General features: G+C 37.5%; 1 protein-coding gene across 1 annotated transcript in view; it reads right to left on the reverse strand.

Moving 5' to 3' along the window:
• Positions 1-17,640, reverse strand: part of lamc3 (laminin, gamma 3) — a 71,449-nt gene that overhangs the window by 31,811 nt on the left and 21,998 nt on the right. The window contains exons 3-9 of the mRNA XM_084413933.1: positions 17,324-17,454; positions 16,362-16,528; positions 12,623-12,811; positions 11,518-11,635; positions 8,430-8,528; positions 7,912-8,048; positions 6,434-6,550 (exon numbers count right to left, since the gene is read on the reverse strand). Coding sequence (XP_084270059.1) covers positions 6,434-6,550; positions 7,912-8,048; positions 8,430-8,528; positions 11,518-11,635; positions 12,623-12,811; positions 16,362-16,528; positions 17,324-17,454 — 958 coding nt within the window. The remainder of the gene's footprint in view (positions 1-6,433; positions 6,551-7,911; positions 8,049-8,429; positions 8,529-11,517; positions 11,636-12,622; positions 12,812-16,361; positions 16,529-17,323; positions 17,455-17,640) is intronic.

The raw sequence follows: 17,640 nt of genomic DNA on the forward strand, positions 1-17,640 counted from the left end.
GAAAGGAAAAATATTCCAAAACTTTCTTAAAATACAATGTGATAATTAACTGCACAATTACTAGAAATGTGTACCTTGGATATTATTCAATTTACACACATACAAAATTTGTGGAAAAAGACACCTTTTTTTCCAAGACGTTTCCAACTCTGACTTTGAACCAATTCTGTAGAATCGCTAAAGACCCAAATATGTAATAATGATTGGCGAAACATTCATGCATTTAAGGGTTAAATCGAAGTCACAGTGAAGCTTGCCAATAGCTCTATTACACTGCTTTGTTGCAGCAGTATTTGCAATATCGTTGGAGAATGCAGCAGTATGTGTTATTGAATCTCATTTCTAACTTCTAAAGCACAGGGCTGGTGTTCTTGTAGTATGTTTATGTACAGATACTGTGTAATGCAAATCATTTTTTTCAGTACATTGCTAATTAATTTGAATGACTTAAAACATTGCTTCATTTGTGAGTATTACAAGAGTTAGGCCATCCTGTTCTATTATACGTGGACAAGAAGCCTTGAAATATGATATTAAAAGAGTTAGGGGGAAAAAGTAGTAAAACTGCAATTATGAAAAGAAATTCTGATATATAAAGTTACAAATAATGATTGAGGCAAAATTCCAAGTCTCAACCGCAGAATGGAAATCCGTCCTATTTAACTCTTATGCGAAAATGGGCAACTAAATTCTTGTAGTTTGTAGGTTATCACACTGTATACCCTTTTAAACAAAGCTTGCACACCTATTCCTTACAAGGTGTGTGTGTAATTATTTGTTTTTGATGGGGCGCCTCAAGCAGCTAGTGCCCCGGGGCCTCGCAGGACCATAATTCGTTCTTGGGGCCACTGTATCTGTAGGGGGTTAGATAGATTTTACTCCCCACAGAAGGTAATGCTTGCTTCAGAACATTTTCCAGAGATGAGTTACACTGAGGACATAAAGTGAAAGTAATACCTGTGAAAAATGTGATAGAATAGGATGGAGAGGGTGAGCTAAGGGAAAGACATACTGTACAAAATGTGTCCAGACATAGAATAGCCAGTGGTTACAGTAAAATTGTTTTATTGTATTGGGGATTTGAAAGAAATGCCTAGCCTACACCTGCTGGCGGTGATTAGATGCTCTGCTTAAGGATAGTTTTTGTGCTAGTGGTTCAATGATGTCAACCCTTCCTTTTCTTTGTCTCTCAATACTTCTAACTTAAGGGCAGTTCACACAGAACTAATTTTTGCATTCCACAGCACTACTTCTCCATGGTTTTTCAATGTAAACATGAGCTAGACAGACGTGCTTGACCACTGTGCTTGCCTCTTGTATCTTTTGCAGTATCTCACAGATGACAAAGTTCAAACTCGAGTTTTTATTTATTTTTTATTTCACTTCCCATCATGTTTTTAAACTCAAAAATGCATTCATTTGAATGGCCCTTTACTCATCAGTTACCCATCTACGAGCTCAATTGATAACCTAAACATTAGGTCATGTTCTATACAAAAAATATGTGATTTAATATGTGTGAATTTGTAGCAAATATTAGAGGTTACAGCGTTTCAAATGCAGGCATTCAAACCATTTATCTAGTTTTGCAGCTGTAATGGAATATGTGGTGGCTCAAATTCTTGGTATACTGTGGCAAGTCCACAAACAAATCATAGGAAAATTATGGTTCTTCCTGTTATCTAAAGCATTGGCCACTCTGTGGGTTAAAATCTCTCATTGGACCATTACCTGGCTGGCACCCCTATAAGTTTCTTGTTCCCATCATCTCTTCACTATCGAACTGAGCCCTGAAATACATGCACAACGCCACATGCTTCACCTGAAACAAAGAGCTGTAAAACATTCTAAGCCCCGACAACCTGAAAGCTTGTTAGATACTTAGCGGGAGTGTGTTTTCTTCTCTGCCCACCTGCCGTTCCACATGCAGAGACAAGTATGAGTCAACTTCAACAAAAGGAGACTAAAATGTTCTGTAACTGTTGGATTCCTGTTGTTTTCAGGTCTGACAGCATGCTGAAACCTTCCCTATGAGAGCTTATTCACAAATTCCAGTACCCATAGTGATGCTGAGGCGAAAAAATAAAATAAAATAAAATATCTACAGCGGGTGTTTTCTTCCAACACCCAACACAGACTCTCCAGAGACACTTGACAATCTGTATCTGGTGGAAAAATTGAAGCTGTAAATGAGAAAATATAGTCAAGTGGTGCAAAATAATACAGCATCCCTTGTAGCTTCCAGCACTGCTTGTTTAACTCCTATCGCTTCAAGATCAGATTTGATCAAATGGAGGTGTTAACCCTCTCTCAGACAAACAAATAAATCGTCACCACGACGGAAAAGTCTGGTGACATTTAGCGAGCCGCCATCAAACTTAATCAATCCAGGCTTTAACTTTTCCCTGACTCAATTAAACCCACTGAGCCTCAATTAAATTTCCTCAGCTTCACACAAACATTCCCTCTGAGGGGATGGATTGAGCATCTTGTCGTTTTCATAAGGTGAGGCCTGCTGAAATGCATTTTCTACATCTTTCTGGAGTTTTGAGTTTGTACTTTAATGGGCAGAATCTAAAGAAATAATCTCTAAAGTAACGGAAATATAACATTTTATATTTAACATTCAATGTGTAAACAGCTGCAATAAACCAAAACAATAAACAATAAATTCAATAAAATGGAATTCACCAAAACTGTTTGGTTACCAGCATTCTTCAAAATATCTTATTTTTTGTTCCACAGATTGAAGAAAGAAAGTCACACAGGTTTGAAACGACGAGTAAACATTGACAGAATTATCATTTTAGGTGAATTTAAAGCAACAAAAAAACGACAAAGATCCTGTTCTGTTAAAGGGGTACTTCACCTCTGGGAAGATGAATGTGTATTTAAAATAGGTCATTTAAGTAGAAGAAATGTGAAGAAATTTTTTAATTTGGAGCTTTCTAGACTGAGAAAAGCCAGAAAAAGTATTTTTGGCTTATGTGGATGAAAGACAACAACTCCCAGAATGCACTTGCTTCGCTGCCTTAGGAGGCCACGCCTACCGGTAAGAGTGCGCAGATGAAAACAACAAAGCTAGCCTACGTGATGATGAGTTTGCGAGGGATTTAGAGATCGTCCAAAATGTCCGGGATTCGGCTTTTGCGTTCTACAGTCGCCATTCATCATGTTTACTGTGGTGAGCAGGACGAGGCTGACGGCCGCGGGAGAACAGCGCGAGGCCGGTGGCATGATTACTGAGACGCGCCGGGTCTCGCATCTCTCACGGAGGAGCGGGAATTTTTCTTAGCAAAGGTAAAACGCACATCAACCGATCACTTGTTTAGCGTTCATGTAAACACTACATTCAAATTCACCAATCAGAATGAATTCAGTTAGATTGAAAGGTGTGCATGTAAACAATGAATGGCGACCGCAGAAAGCAAAAGCTGAATCCCGGACATTTTAAACGATCTCGCCCGCCGGACAAGTCCGGGAAAAGGAGGATGGTTACTTACTCAGCTTTCTCCTACTATTCAGCTTTCTCCACAGAACAAGAGCCTGCTAGCTTAGCTTCCAAAGAAAGACGGCTGACACTGTGTACATTCTGACTGAGTGAGATCCCACCCTGTATGGGCGGGCTGAAAACATGCGGAACAACGCCATCTACAGGCTGTAGTCTTTAGCCTCTGTCCAGAAAATCCTCCGATGACGCAAAATGACGATTTTTGCGTCATCGGAGGATTTTTTCCAGACAAAAAATACATAAATCTCTTGTCTCAGGGGGATATGAGGGTGGAAAACATGGTAATTCGAAAATACTACAGGTTTTCTACTAATACAAAGCTTAATGCTAAATCCTGAAGTAACCCTTTAAACAGAAGCGAGGCAGATCAGTCAGTGAGGGTGGACATGCTTATATATCAGGTATTTATTCAGTATTTACCTCTGAGCTTCTCATTGCAAACACAGTAAAAAACCCTGTAGCATCATCAATGCGGCATATATCAGGCATTTTAATAGTGGTGTCTGATCATGAATGTAATTGGCCTTATTGCTGCAGTTCTATTGACATTTCTGCATTTTACAATCAGCACAATCTTACATACGAGAGGAGAAGTTGGTAGAGACATTACGATTAAACCCCAGCTTTAAACATCAATCTCAGTGATTAAAGGATTGAGCATAATTTGTGCCACTTGTCTCAGTTGATCACATCTGATACGTCTCGCCAGGAGCCATGATTGCCGGAGAGATTTATTATAGGCATATGGTTGGCTGTCAGAGTGCACTGGCCAAGTTGCTCATGGACACAATGTGGTACCTGGACGCGACTCTCTGAGGACGGGGACGTTTAGATCTCCCTCCAACCCCCATCCATCTCAAACTCTAATCTCTCGGCGACCTCCGTTTCTCTCCATCTGTGTTTGTGACTCCGAGACAGCTTGCAACCAGCTTTTGGGAGGTGTGTATGTGTGTTTATTTGTGTGTGTGTGTGTGTATGTGACATGTTGTTTTCTCCTCAAAGCTATGATAAATGTTCCACTCTGTCCTCTCACCATGGAGCAGATGTACCTCTGGGGAGATCACACAACAAACACACACACACAGTCTGGCTCAGTCAGCCAGCTAAACTCTTGGCTTGGCTGCTTGGCTATGGTATCTTGTCACCCCTCTGTTGACATGGCAGCTTCAGTGGTGTCAAAAGCCCAAAGCTGTGCTCAGCTAGATGAGCTATTCAAGTGAAGAATTATTCGCACACAAACACACACTCATAATATCTATTAAACTCCTTTCAATACTCAGTACAGACTTAATCAGGGAAACATTCCTCCTTCACATAGCAATTTCCTCTCTGCTGAGACCGGTAATGTGTGGAAAGCATTAAAGATCAAAATAAAGCGCACAGCGCAAATCAGAGAACGAACTTTATAAAAAGAATAATCTAAAAAAGTCCTTGAGTGCTGTTGGAGTTGTCAGGGTGGCTGTACTCTAAATGCACGTGGATGAGGAGACAAAAACGAACGGGGAAACAGGGAGGGAAGGAAAGCAAATTAGATCGTTAAAAGCATCGAGGGAGCAATAGATCTCTGCGCATTTTAGCCGAGCGACCAGAACGGCATAAAAAAGCCCTGCGCTGCAGCAATAAGAGAAACGGCACCAAGTGCTCCAAAGAGCAGCAAAAAGGGCACTGCTGCATCTCTGCAGCCAGTCAATGGTAGGAAAACAAAGACGGATGAGACTAAACATGCACATTAGGGCATTATGGATACATAAGAAACCTTACTATTAATCACAATGCATCACAAAAAAAAAGACACATTCATGTATTTTAAGCGTAATCAGTCCCAAAACATTGTGTTGGTGTATATTTGTCTACATGCAGCCCATGAGAAAATGTGTGAGACACGAAGACGTGATGTTAACAGGATTTTTCCCAGAGTGAGCGGCCAAGTTGGTCTGGCTAAGTGTCTCCCGTGGCGGTAAATTGCTGTGTAGACAAGAGTAAAACCCCTCAGCCTGTCTACTACACTCAGGGGAACTGGACTAAATCTAGCCTCTGGACTGGCCTGTACAGCTGGTTTATTTTCAGAGGATGCTCTATGAAATACTATTTATGGCCAAGCATGCTAATTCTAGCCCCCTGTTTATCATTTGTTTGCTTTTGCAAAATAATGAAAGCTTATATTATCTGACACTACCACACAAAGTCAAACTAAGCTACATTTCTTCTTTGTACAGTTGCTCTGAAGAGAACAGACTTAAACAATGTAAATAATATAAATCAATTGTGTTGGTCTAACTTGTAGATATTGGATAGGATATTAGGATATTAACTGTCCTAAAATGTCTCTAATTGGTAGCATAACTATATAACAACTAAACCACCATGACAGAGTCATCATGCCTTAAAATAGCTTGAATGTAACTCTACACCCTTGCTTCATTTAGTGTCTGTGTGGACCCATGAATATGCTAATTAGCCCCGCCTCCACTAACGCCAGCTCAGAGATGCACTTGGCCTGAGGTAAACGCTGAACAATGTTATTCATGTTATTCTATGTTAGCTCTTTACAACGTTGGACACATAACGGTAATAAATATGATTAGCCTTTTGCTTGACTATGTTATCAAACAACTAATAATGTGTTGCTAATGTTACACAAACCATGTTCCCGTTTGCCACCTCAGGTAGTACCTACAAGGTAGTTTGTGACGTAAGAAACACCAGCAATTTCAAACTGCATTTTTAAGACTGTCCATAGATCACTGCAGTTTTAAAGAGAAAATACTCAACAATGGTGTTGACTTATGAATTTGCACATGGTTTTTCTTAAAGCATATTAAAAACACCACACAGACATTAACATTAAAAACTTGATTTTCACAACAGGGGGACTTTACTTAGCCTTCTAAGGGGAAGTGTATAGCCTAGTTGCTGTCCTACCAGGTGCTTTGTAGAAGCCATTCTCCTCTCTGTAGGGCAATAGATAGACTTCCCCCTCCTTCCAGATGAGGGATTGTTCGTGCCCTTCGGAGAACACACCCTTCCAGCCATCTGGATCTGAACACAGAGCACACACAACAAAGTCTGAGATTCCTGGTGAAAATGATTCCATTTCCGATTATTTTATTTAATATAAAAATGTTCTTTACAAATTGAACGATCAGCATAACAAATTGTAAAAATGTCTATACATTTCAGAATGTGTAAGTTGGTTTGTCTCTTATTTGCTTTAATGGCAGCAGCACTTAAGCTGATGTAAAGCCTGATGGTCATGTTCTCCAAAGTGATTTTAGATGATCCAGAGTGTCTTGTGTTTCAATGGAAGCAAGACCATCTGATCGACTGTGCAAAGTCGCATGATTAATGTCACAAATTTGATAACTCAATTTGAATGATATGAAATATGTGTGAAATCTGAAATGGTTGTAATCAATCTGACATCACAGTTTTATCTTTGATTTAAAATGTTGAAAATTCCAAACCTTTGTTGAAATGGGATCTTAAATACACTGAACAATATTATAAACGCAAAACTTTTGTTTTTGCCCCCATTTTTCATGAGGGCAGTAAAACTGCACATTTTAGAGTGGCCTTTTATTGTGGCCAGCCTAAGGCACACCTGTGCAATAATCATGTGAGGTGGATGGATTATCTCAGTAAAGGAGAAGTGCATTGCATTGTTGCTAATTGTTAGCATTTGCATTTAGAAATCATAAATCAGATGTATGTACAATAACATTACAAAGTCCAGCAATCGATTAAATAGTACATTGGGTTTAATTTGTCATTTAATGAGGTCTAATATATGTTGTTAGTGGTGAGAATTTTCACGTGAATAAATTCAAAGATCTGATATTTCAAGCGTGTATTTAAATGGTCCAGTGGCAGAACTTTTGCCAAGTGTGTCAGAGGTTCTGGGTTCTAATCCGCACTCGTATTGTTTTTTTTTTCTCATCAAAACCGATTATGTTTATCAGTGGTTGTATGTCAGGCAGGGACACATTTGTGTGCATTTTGTTTTGTAATTTCACCGGAACGAATAGAGAGTCTCCACAACGGATTGAAGTGCGCGTCCGAGTGAAGACTGTGCGCGAGCCACAAGAGAACATAGTATCCGCGCCATTTGTGCCGCGAGATGTTTCAAAAGTGGTGGGGACAATATCGACCTTAGCAACAAGTGGTAGGGACATGTCTCACCCATCCCACCCGCAAATTACGCCTATGCTTAAAACATGTTAGTTACATAAAAATCACATAAAAGGTATTTGTAGATATCTTTTTATTTTATTTTATATTTTTTACAAAAAGTGCTTGATTGCTTGAAAAGTGAAATGTGTGTGATTGCAGTGGGAAGCGAGAATTGTGAACACTGATATTCAGTATGAAAATCATGTAAAAAGGTGTAATTGATAAATTACCTTCTAGGAAGTCTGAAGTAATATTCATAGCCATGTACCGATTGGAGGATGAACAGGCAAGGGAGTGTCCAAAGCAAAAACATTTCTTACAGCCATCTGGGTTATACAGCTGGAGGTTGAAGGAACCTGGTTTACACCTATAATACACACACACACATAAAGCAGATATAAAGTACTGGTAGAGAGTGTTCAGTTTTCCTCAAATTTATCAAAATAATTTATGTAAACATTTGGAAAATGTGGTGCTTATTTATTGAGTTATGCGCAGAGAGGAGAGGATATGAGCATTTCTCCACTGATTTGTGTATGATGTGGACATACTAGGAGGCCACAAATTGATTTGCGTCACTGATCTGCTCTGTGCTAAATATAATAATATTAATGTCTCTTGCTCTAATTGCGCACATGCCAATGGTGAAATGCATGCAAAAGGTTGCAGATGATAAATAAAGAGAAAAGACATGTAATTTTAAGACAGAGAGAGAGATGGTGTGCCAGGGTGAGGAATAGAAGGTCACCTGTTGCAGGACTGGCCCTCAACATTAGTCTTGCAATAGCAGTGCCCATCTTCAGCTGAACACACTCCTTCACTGCCCCTGTCATCACACTTGCACAACCTGTTTGAACACACATGCACAAACACAGATATAAACAGATGAATGAGCCACCACTGATGTGCCTGTAGTGTGTGGCTCAGTTGCCCGACGGCCTCAGGTCAGAGTTTCTCTGTCGGGTGTAAACTTTTTTATATATCTATATCTGCTATTTGGCCTAAAACCACAGTTTTACCTGGCTTGCCATTACCCATAATTATCCTACCTCACAGGTAACCTCTCTCCTCTCTTTCTCTCATTTCTTTCCGTTTCGCTCCAATGAACCAACTAATTTTTATCCAAAAACACTGACCCAAATGGGCCACATGAAAGTGCAGTGGGGTATAAAAATTTTCTTTGACGTTAGCCTTTCTCCTGTGTTTTCTTTTGCATTACACCATTATTTGCATCGAGTGTGCATATGCAATGTGCAAATCTGCTCAGGTGGATATAATCTTTCTTTCTTTCTTTCTTATAATTTTTTTTAATAAAAATGACAAAATTTAACAAATGGTTTGAATTAAATACACACTACCGTTCAAAAGTAAGATTTTTTTCTAAAAGAAATTATTTTATTCAGCAAAGATGCATTACACTGATAAGAAAATGACAGTAAAGACATTTAAAATTTTACAAAAGATTTCTATTTCAAATAAATTATGTTCTTTTAAACTTTCTATTTATAAAAGTATATATATATATAAAAAAAAAGGTATTGCGGTTTCCACAAATATATTAAGCAGCACTGTTTTAAACATTGACAATAAGAAATGGTATTTAATCATCAAATCAGCATATTAGAATTATGTCTGAAGGATCATGTGACACTCAATACTGAAGTAATGCCAGCTCAAAATTCAGCTTTGCCATCACAGGAATAAATTACATTTTAAAATATATTAAAATAGAAAAGTTATTTTAAATTGTAATAATATTTCTCAATTGCATTAATATTAATATTATCATATTATTTAACTAGATTTTTGATCAAATAAAAGCAGCCTTGGTGAGCATAAGAGACTTTGATTTTGAATGGTAGTGCACAATAATTAAAACAATTGAGATTAGGGGTGTCCATGGTTAACCGATTAACCGTTAAAAATTGCGTAACCGAGTGAAACATTTTGCTCGGTTAAGTGGCGTCAATGGCGTGCACTGAATTTAGTTGTAATACATTTTTGCATCACCAGAGACCGCTAGACCAGTTTTCTAATATGAAGCGGGCAAAGAAAGCGCGCGTCCGAGAGTGAAGGCTGTGCGAGAGTGAAGGCTGTGCGCGAGCGTGCGCGAGCCAGAAACAAACATAGTATCCGCGCCACTGATGGCAGCACAATAATATCTGTCTGCAGAGCCGCAGAGCCACAGCTTTACACCAGCAGTTTTACCTCGAGCATGCGCAATTTCATCACAACAGTTTTACCCGCAGAGTCCGTTTACCGTTACATTAACCCATACAATTTGTATTATGCATTTCCTAAACATGTACTTGCTAATCAAACACTTTATCTGAACAAACTACTAATCTATAAAACACAATCGGTCTTCCGACCTTTTACTATTGTGTTGATATGCGCGAGGGAGAGAGAGCAATGCAGCGCTCGTGTTGTTTGAAGGCGGTGAGAGTGCGCGCGCGCGGCCGGGGCTCTCTCACTGTTTGTTCTTATGCGCCCTGTCCACTGATCTAAATAATTAGTTGTTTCGACGACTTATTTGTTCCCTCGTTTTAATAAATCGTGGACACGTTGAACAAATTCCCTCCCTCATTTTGATTTAACGAATTACAACGTGGCCAAAAACAGTTTGATACTATTAATTAGTGAATGCTAAAGACCTTTTTTTTTGTGAATTGGTGTTCCTTTTTTTGGTGTGTGTGTGTGTGAACGGGTGAATATTCAGGTGAATTGTTTCGTGGCCACGAATTAATAATACCTCCGCACGTTTTACAAGACCCTTCTCGATCGCAGCGGCAACGAGCACTTTGATCACTTGATTTAAAAAACAAAACATTTCAGCGCTATTTGAAAAAAAAAAACGAACGAAATGAATGCTCTGCTAGTTAACTGGAGATGTTTTGTTTATTTGTATTGGTATTCCTGCCGCGAGATGTTTCAAAAGTGGTGGGGACAATACAATATCGACCTTAGAAAATAGTGGTGGGGTCGTGGGGATATGTCTCACCCGCAAATTACGCCTATCTCGGGGTTGCGGCGCGCACACTATGGTTAACCGAGTATTAACCGCTAAGGGCCTCGGTTAACGGTTAATGAAAAACTTGAAAACGTGCAGCCCTAATTGAGATTGAGGTCAAATATGAAAGATAAAATAAAGTGAGAAAACTAAAGACTAAAGACAACAAGAATCAGCAATAATAAACATAAGTTCAGTGTTAGATACAAGTGCAGATACAAGTGAAATCACTATTCATCATACTTTTATAAACAAGTACTGTGGCATTATCAATCAATCAATCAATCAATCTATCTATCTACTGTATCTATCTATCTATCTATCTATCTATCTATCTATCTATCTATCTATCTATCTATCTATCTATCTATCTATCTATCTATGTTAATATGGTATCATAGAACAATTATGGTATCATAGGCCATGTTTTCCTGCGTCTTCTGGTTATACATCTTGTCAAGGTTGTTCTCCATTTTTTGAAACACAAATAGTCAGCAAAGGTGTAGTGTTTTATCCTTAAAAAGGTTTCTGAAAAGGTGATATAATTATGGTTCATTTGTGGTATAATTTGAATTAAATCAAATTAGTTTTGCACTTTGCAGTATTGTTCTGTTCCAAAGATTAGTGTGATGTACTGTAAATGGACCTTCTAGTATGTTTGTAGTACCTTTATAATTAATTTATATTGGCCGAATTCTGCACTGCATTATTTATTTGAGGGTTTCCAATTTACTAGTTAGACATGTTTGCAGAATTCTGCATCCAAGAATCAAATGTTTGTCCTCATTTGACGAATTCTTGGTAGAGATACTTTCGCTATCATTACCTGCATCCATCAGGGCCGAGAGAATGGAAGCCGGACTTGCAAATGTCACACTTTACACCAGACACACCTGGCCGACACACACACACTCCCTCTGCATCACACTGCAAACTCACAGAGCCTGGTGAGAGACAGAGAGAAGACAGTTTTAGCCAGACATTGGCCTTTGGGTCTTTTAATGAGTACATGGATAGTTTCAGTTGCATTAAAGAATTATTTCCTCGTCAAAAAATTCTTCCAATAAAGGTTAATAAATGCAAATTGTAACATATTTTATACACACATTTTGCCACCTGAAGCAAAATCAGATATTTCAGATACAAGACGAACACGATTAACATGTAATTAAACAGTGGCAAATAATTTTAAAAGTGCACATTTTTTCCTCCTTGCATTCTGGGAATTAAAAATCATTAATATTGCAATATCTAAATGTACATTAATATTAAAATCATATCTGAAGTTGTTTAAAAAATATATATATATGTCCCCCATATTTATCACCTGTAGTCTTGCACATTAGAAAAAAAAGCTGGATTGAAATACCAATATGCACATAAATTAAAAAAAAATGTGTATAAATGCGCTCAATTGAGGCGGATACATTTTTTTATCCGATAAGAAGTTAAACTATGATGGAAACACATTTACCGAATAAATCCCTCCATGCGCAACAAAAAACTCACTTTGCCTCAACTGTGGATGTGACTGGATAACTGGACTAACAAGCAGACCAGTTCACAGCACCTCAAATGTTGGTTTGATCATTCTGAAATGCCTGAGCCAAATTATGCCATCAGAATAATTTTGCACAACTTTGGATGGAAACATAACTATTGCTAGTGCTACTATTGTAGAAAATCCCTGTTTGAATTTCTGTGTATGTGTGTTTGTGTGACTTATTTTTCCCACTGTAGTTACTTCAGAGCTGTAGGCTATATTTGTATGTATATATGTACATTTGTATGTATACTGTATGTACATTTGTAGTGTATGAGATAGAAAGCATTTAAGTCCTATTATGAGTTAATATAAGATACTAGTGAAAGTGTCCATGAGTGTGACTAATGCACAATTGCTTTGCTGAGTGTGTGTGCGTGTAACTCACCCATTGCATTACAGTTGCAGTCTTGGCAGGGCTGTTGCGGTGATGATCTAAAGAAGTTCTCTCTGCATCGCTCACAGTGAGGGCCAGCTGTGTTTTCCCTGCAGCCAACACAGCGCCCCCCACTTCCTGTGCTGCGGTACTGCTCAGCATCAAACACGCATTCATCAGCAAGACCACTGCAGTTACACTCTGAGAAGTAACAGAAACAAGTGGAGGAAAAGATATGGATGAAACAAAACAAAAAATGATACAAAAAGACCAAACTGCTTAGAAATAGCAATGGACATTCATTTAAACCAGCTTGTTCAATTTCATTAGGCCTTAGAACACACAAACACACACAAAACACACCAAACACACACAAACCACACACAAACACCCTAATAAGCTCCCTTGCCACAGGCCCCTTCTGTCTTGTGGGACATGACTCGTTTTATTACAGTTCCGTCAGTCTATTGACTCTGCAATAACCATCACATTATCACTCTCTAATGGGATACAGTTTCTTGAGCTGCCACTGAAGAAAGGATTACACACCATTATACTACAAGAGACATACAACAGATAGGGAGAAATGCTTATTAAAGGAAATGTACAATTTTATTTTTTGACATTAAAATACTTTCTACGACAGACAACTATAAGAAAGCAATTTTTGTATTTCACCAAAATGTTCACTACCATTCAAAATATTCTATTTCAAATCAATTTCTATTTCAAATAAATGCTGTTTTTTTCTTTCTCTCTTCTATTTTTCAAAGAAACTAAAAATAAAATAAAAAAAAATTAAGCAGCACAACTATTTTCAACCATGATAATAATAAAATCAGCATATTTAGAATAATGTAAATGCAGCTGTTTTTGGAACTAACAGATCTAGATAAAGTGATTGTAGCTCGGCTTCGTCCATCGTGTAAACGTGTTTATTGGACTACAATTGGCCTCTGCATTAAGCGCATGATTCAAAAGAAAGATGACATGCAATGTGTATTTAATACTTAAAATACTCGATTACACATTGTGTCATACATATATAGAAGAATGAAGACTGTAGACTATAGATCAACTACCCAAAAACCTGCTGGAGCTCCATTATAACTGTGCAACGTACAGTACTTATTGATTTAACCAACAACGTGAACGTGGGGCAGGACCACGTGTTTGTTGAACATCAAGTGTCCAGGAAACCTGTTTGAAAACATCTTCACCTTTAAATAAAATGTATTACTGTAAAATGATTGTGTTCAATGACAGCAACACCCAGCCAAAACAAAAGAACTGGGAACAACAAACCTAAGAATTTTTTTATTTTCTGGTTAGTTAAAAAGTGGTGGGTTTCATGTAGTTGCAACATGTACTTATAAATATTTTAGTAAATATGCTTGTTAAAGAGATGTGTGGATGTGATGAATAAATATTTCTAGGTTGTCCTAATTACTCTTCAAATTTTTTGATAGATGCAGCCATGCAAAGAATAGCAATTTAACAAACCATTTATATTGCAGAAGCTGTGGTAACAAACCGTCAAAAATGGCTGAGAACAAACAAGCATTTTTTTTTTTTTTTTTTTGCTGCAAGCTAGATTTTCATCTTTTATCTCATGGTTTCTCTCCACTTTCAAACTAGAGGGTAAAAATTAGTCAATTAAAGTATCTGTTTGAAGCATTACGAGAGAGGCATATGGTGGCAGCTCTGCGAGTCTGCCATGCAAATGATAAACTTGGCACAGTATGTGATGAAGAACTTTGTAAAGCAACCATGCATGGAATGCATCTGCAGTTGATTCCACCTCCTCACCAACAGATAGTGCTGCTTTTGAAACCCAAAACTTGTTTATTCATTAAATTCACTTTGATGGGAAGGGACAACAATTACCAACAGAAATCCATCTGCTGACCACTGAAAGTTAATTAAAGGAACGTGGAGCTTAGTGGAATACAGAATGAAAATAATTAACATGGCTTTTTTTCGGCTTATGGGCTTGTCAAAATTGCCAATTACAGCATTCCCCTAAAGTATTTACCAGAGACGCATGACAGCACACAAACATACAACACATTACACAAATGAAACTTTCTTAGTTACTGTGCTAAAAGGCTAACCGATGCGTTGTTCGATTGAATTACTGACTGGTGTGAGCATCTACAACCCCATTTCCAGAAAAGGACATTTTGTAAGAATCTGTGATTTGTTAACTCTTTTTAAATTTATTCAAGTGACAAAAGCACAAAGAAAGGTTTTCCAATGTTTTCACTGACCAACTTAATTGTATTTTGTAAATATAAACAAATTAGTATTTTGATGGCTGCAACACACTCCAAAAAAGTTGGGACAGAGGCATGTTTACCACTGTGTCACGTCACCTTTGCTTTTATTAATTACACTTTTTAACTGTTTGGGAATTGAGGATAGTAATAGTTGCAGTTTTGCAGGTGGAATTTTTGCCCAATCTCGCAATACACAAGACAGCTGCTCAACTGTCCTTTTTTCCCTGTGTAGCAGACTATGTTAAGTGACAAGGGTTTTCCAAAGTACTTCTGAGCCCATGTGGCTATTTTTAACACAGTATAACGGTTTCTCATGCAATGCCATCTGAGGCATGAAGTATGACTTCAATAGAGGTATGCAAGCTTTTTAACAGAGGAATGAGCTTTGTATGTGGATTTTTTGTTTTCTTCAAACTAGGTTCTTCTCTGTCTGCTGGTCAAACAGGACCAAACTCAATTGTGTATGCAATGATTGAAGCTGGGATTTTTGTTTTGGTATATATTTTATAGGTTTCACATGATTTTATATCATTTTATTCAGTATTACTATGCGATTACTATATTATGTTTAATACAATGTTGCTTCAGTTAAAAACAAAAACGCATACTGCCCACTCAATTGGACATCTGAAAATATATTTGTAAAATAAGTGTAAAAAAGGTTTTCAGGCCCAAACAGCAAAAAAACACACACACTGAGTAAAGTGAAAAAAATTAAATCGCAACCAATGTTCAAAACGCAACAAATTAACTTTTTAAACAACTTCATTTTTTTTTTCGTTGATTTGAGAAGGTAAAACTCTGTTAGCTCTAACTGAATTTCATGTTTAATGACCTTTAAAACAGCTAAAACTTCAGTTTCTTGATTGATTTAAATTTACATGTTAGTTTGAAACTGAGAAAACTGATGAAAACCATTTATTATTAATTAGTCAAATGAAAAACATTGTTAAAATGGATAATGTAATGTATAATTTACTTGGGGCCAAAAGCACTTTTTCTTGATTAAAATCTAAATTACAGTGTCACTAAATTAATTAACCAGGTGATGAAACTTGCAGGATTAACTTCAAGCTTTTTATAAGATCATAAAAAGAAACAATGTGTAGAATAAATGTTTTGATACAATATATATAGTTGTGTAGCAGAACACACACGAAAATAGGAATATATATATATATATTTTTACTTTAATCATAAACACAGGAGAAATACACATTACAAGATCCCTTCATTTAAAAGGGACTGAACAAAACAGGGAGTTTAAATACAAGAGGAACCAAATGACTGACAGTTGATAATCATACGTAACCATAGAAACAAACGAGGAGATAATCAGTAACCAAAATTGAACGGAATATCAAAATAAGAGTCTGTATGTGTGTATATATATATATATCACATCTGAGTGTAGGATTTTCAGGTTTGTGATGGATCTACTCCAAATAGACAAATAATCAGGCCGTACTCACTCACACACTGGTTGGCTGAATCAGCGGTGGCCCGTGCCCATGGCCGGTCCTGGTAGAAGAGAGCACAGTGCTGACAGTCGACCCCTGCAGTGTTGTGCTTACAAGCACACACCAAACCTCCCTCCTCATTGGTTATGCAGTCACTGGCATGGCCGTTACACTTGCATCTGCAAGACAGTTGAGAGCGCATTATTAGCATTCTTTCAAGGCTCATTGTTTTCTGTGGACACTCATAAAAAAATCACTTTGCCGAAAAAAATAAGCTCAGGATGTGGCATTCTGAGACAAGATTTACAAATGAGCCAGATGGTTGAATTTAAAACCAAATTACATCAAAACACAAAGCAAAATTTGATATGCTACAGGGACCTTAACAGAGAATATGAATTGGCAGAGTTGATCAATATGTCAAAAATACTAAGTAGAAACACATTCTGACCACAACGTTTGCCATTTTCTTGGCAGAAATTACAGCTTAGCAAGTGTTGTGTATTTTCACCAACTTGCACTGATAACTAGCATTAACATTTGTGCACTTTATTATAAAAAATAAAAATAAAAAATAAAAAAATCAGAGAAAAGGCAAATAGACACTTTGATATACAATATGAGCTGATAATGAAAAACCAAAAGCCGACATGCACAAACTATATACAGATGGCGAACAAACACACAAATACACAAACACTGTCTCTTCCACATCCTGTTTATACTACTAATACACTTAAGATGTAGAACACAGATCAAATGGCTGACAAAACTCTCTCTCTCTCTCTCTCTCTCTCTCTCTCTCTCTCTCTCTCTCTTAATGAAGCACAGCTCCTCTTGGTATTACATCACTCACTTGTCGTTTTCCGTCATTTGCTCCCTTTCTCTAATTTCTCTTGGTCAGTAAACATCTGTCAATGAAACATCGGTGGCAGCTAAAACACATGCAACATTACATAGTTGTGTTTATTCACCTGCCCCCCACGGAGAAATCAGATATGGCATAAAAATATGAGCGAAGCACTTTGGCATCTTTGAAGAACTCGTCTCCAAAAGTGTTTAATCTGTCCAGAGAGATGAGAATATCTGTAGCCGTCACCCAGTCCTACAGAGAGGAAGAGAGAGGAAAGTAAAATGAGAGAGAAAATGCATTAAACTGAACAAAAGTGACAGTAGAGAATTTTCAGCCTGATCTCACGGCAATTCGTACGAATTCATACGACCTCACTCGTACGAATTAGTACGATTTTTGCTAAATCGTATATATTTTACGAATTGCCCAATTCGTATG

The sequence above is a fragment of the Rutilus rutilus genome (genome assembly GCF_951802725.1).
Source record: "Rutilus rutilus genome assembly, chromosome: 7".
Classification (NCBI taxonomy): Eukaryota; Metazoa; Chordata; class Actinopteri; order Cypriniformes; family Leuciscidae; genus Rutilus; species Rutilus rutilus.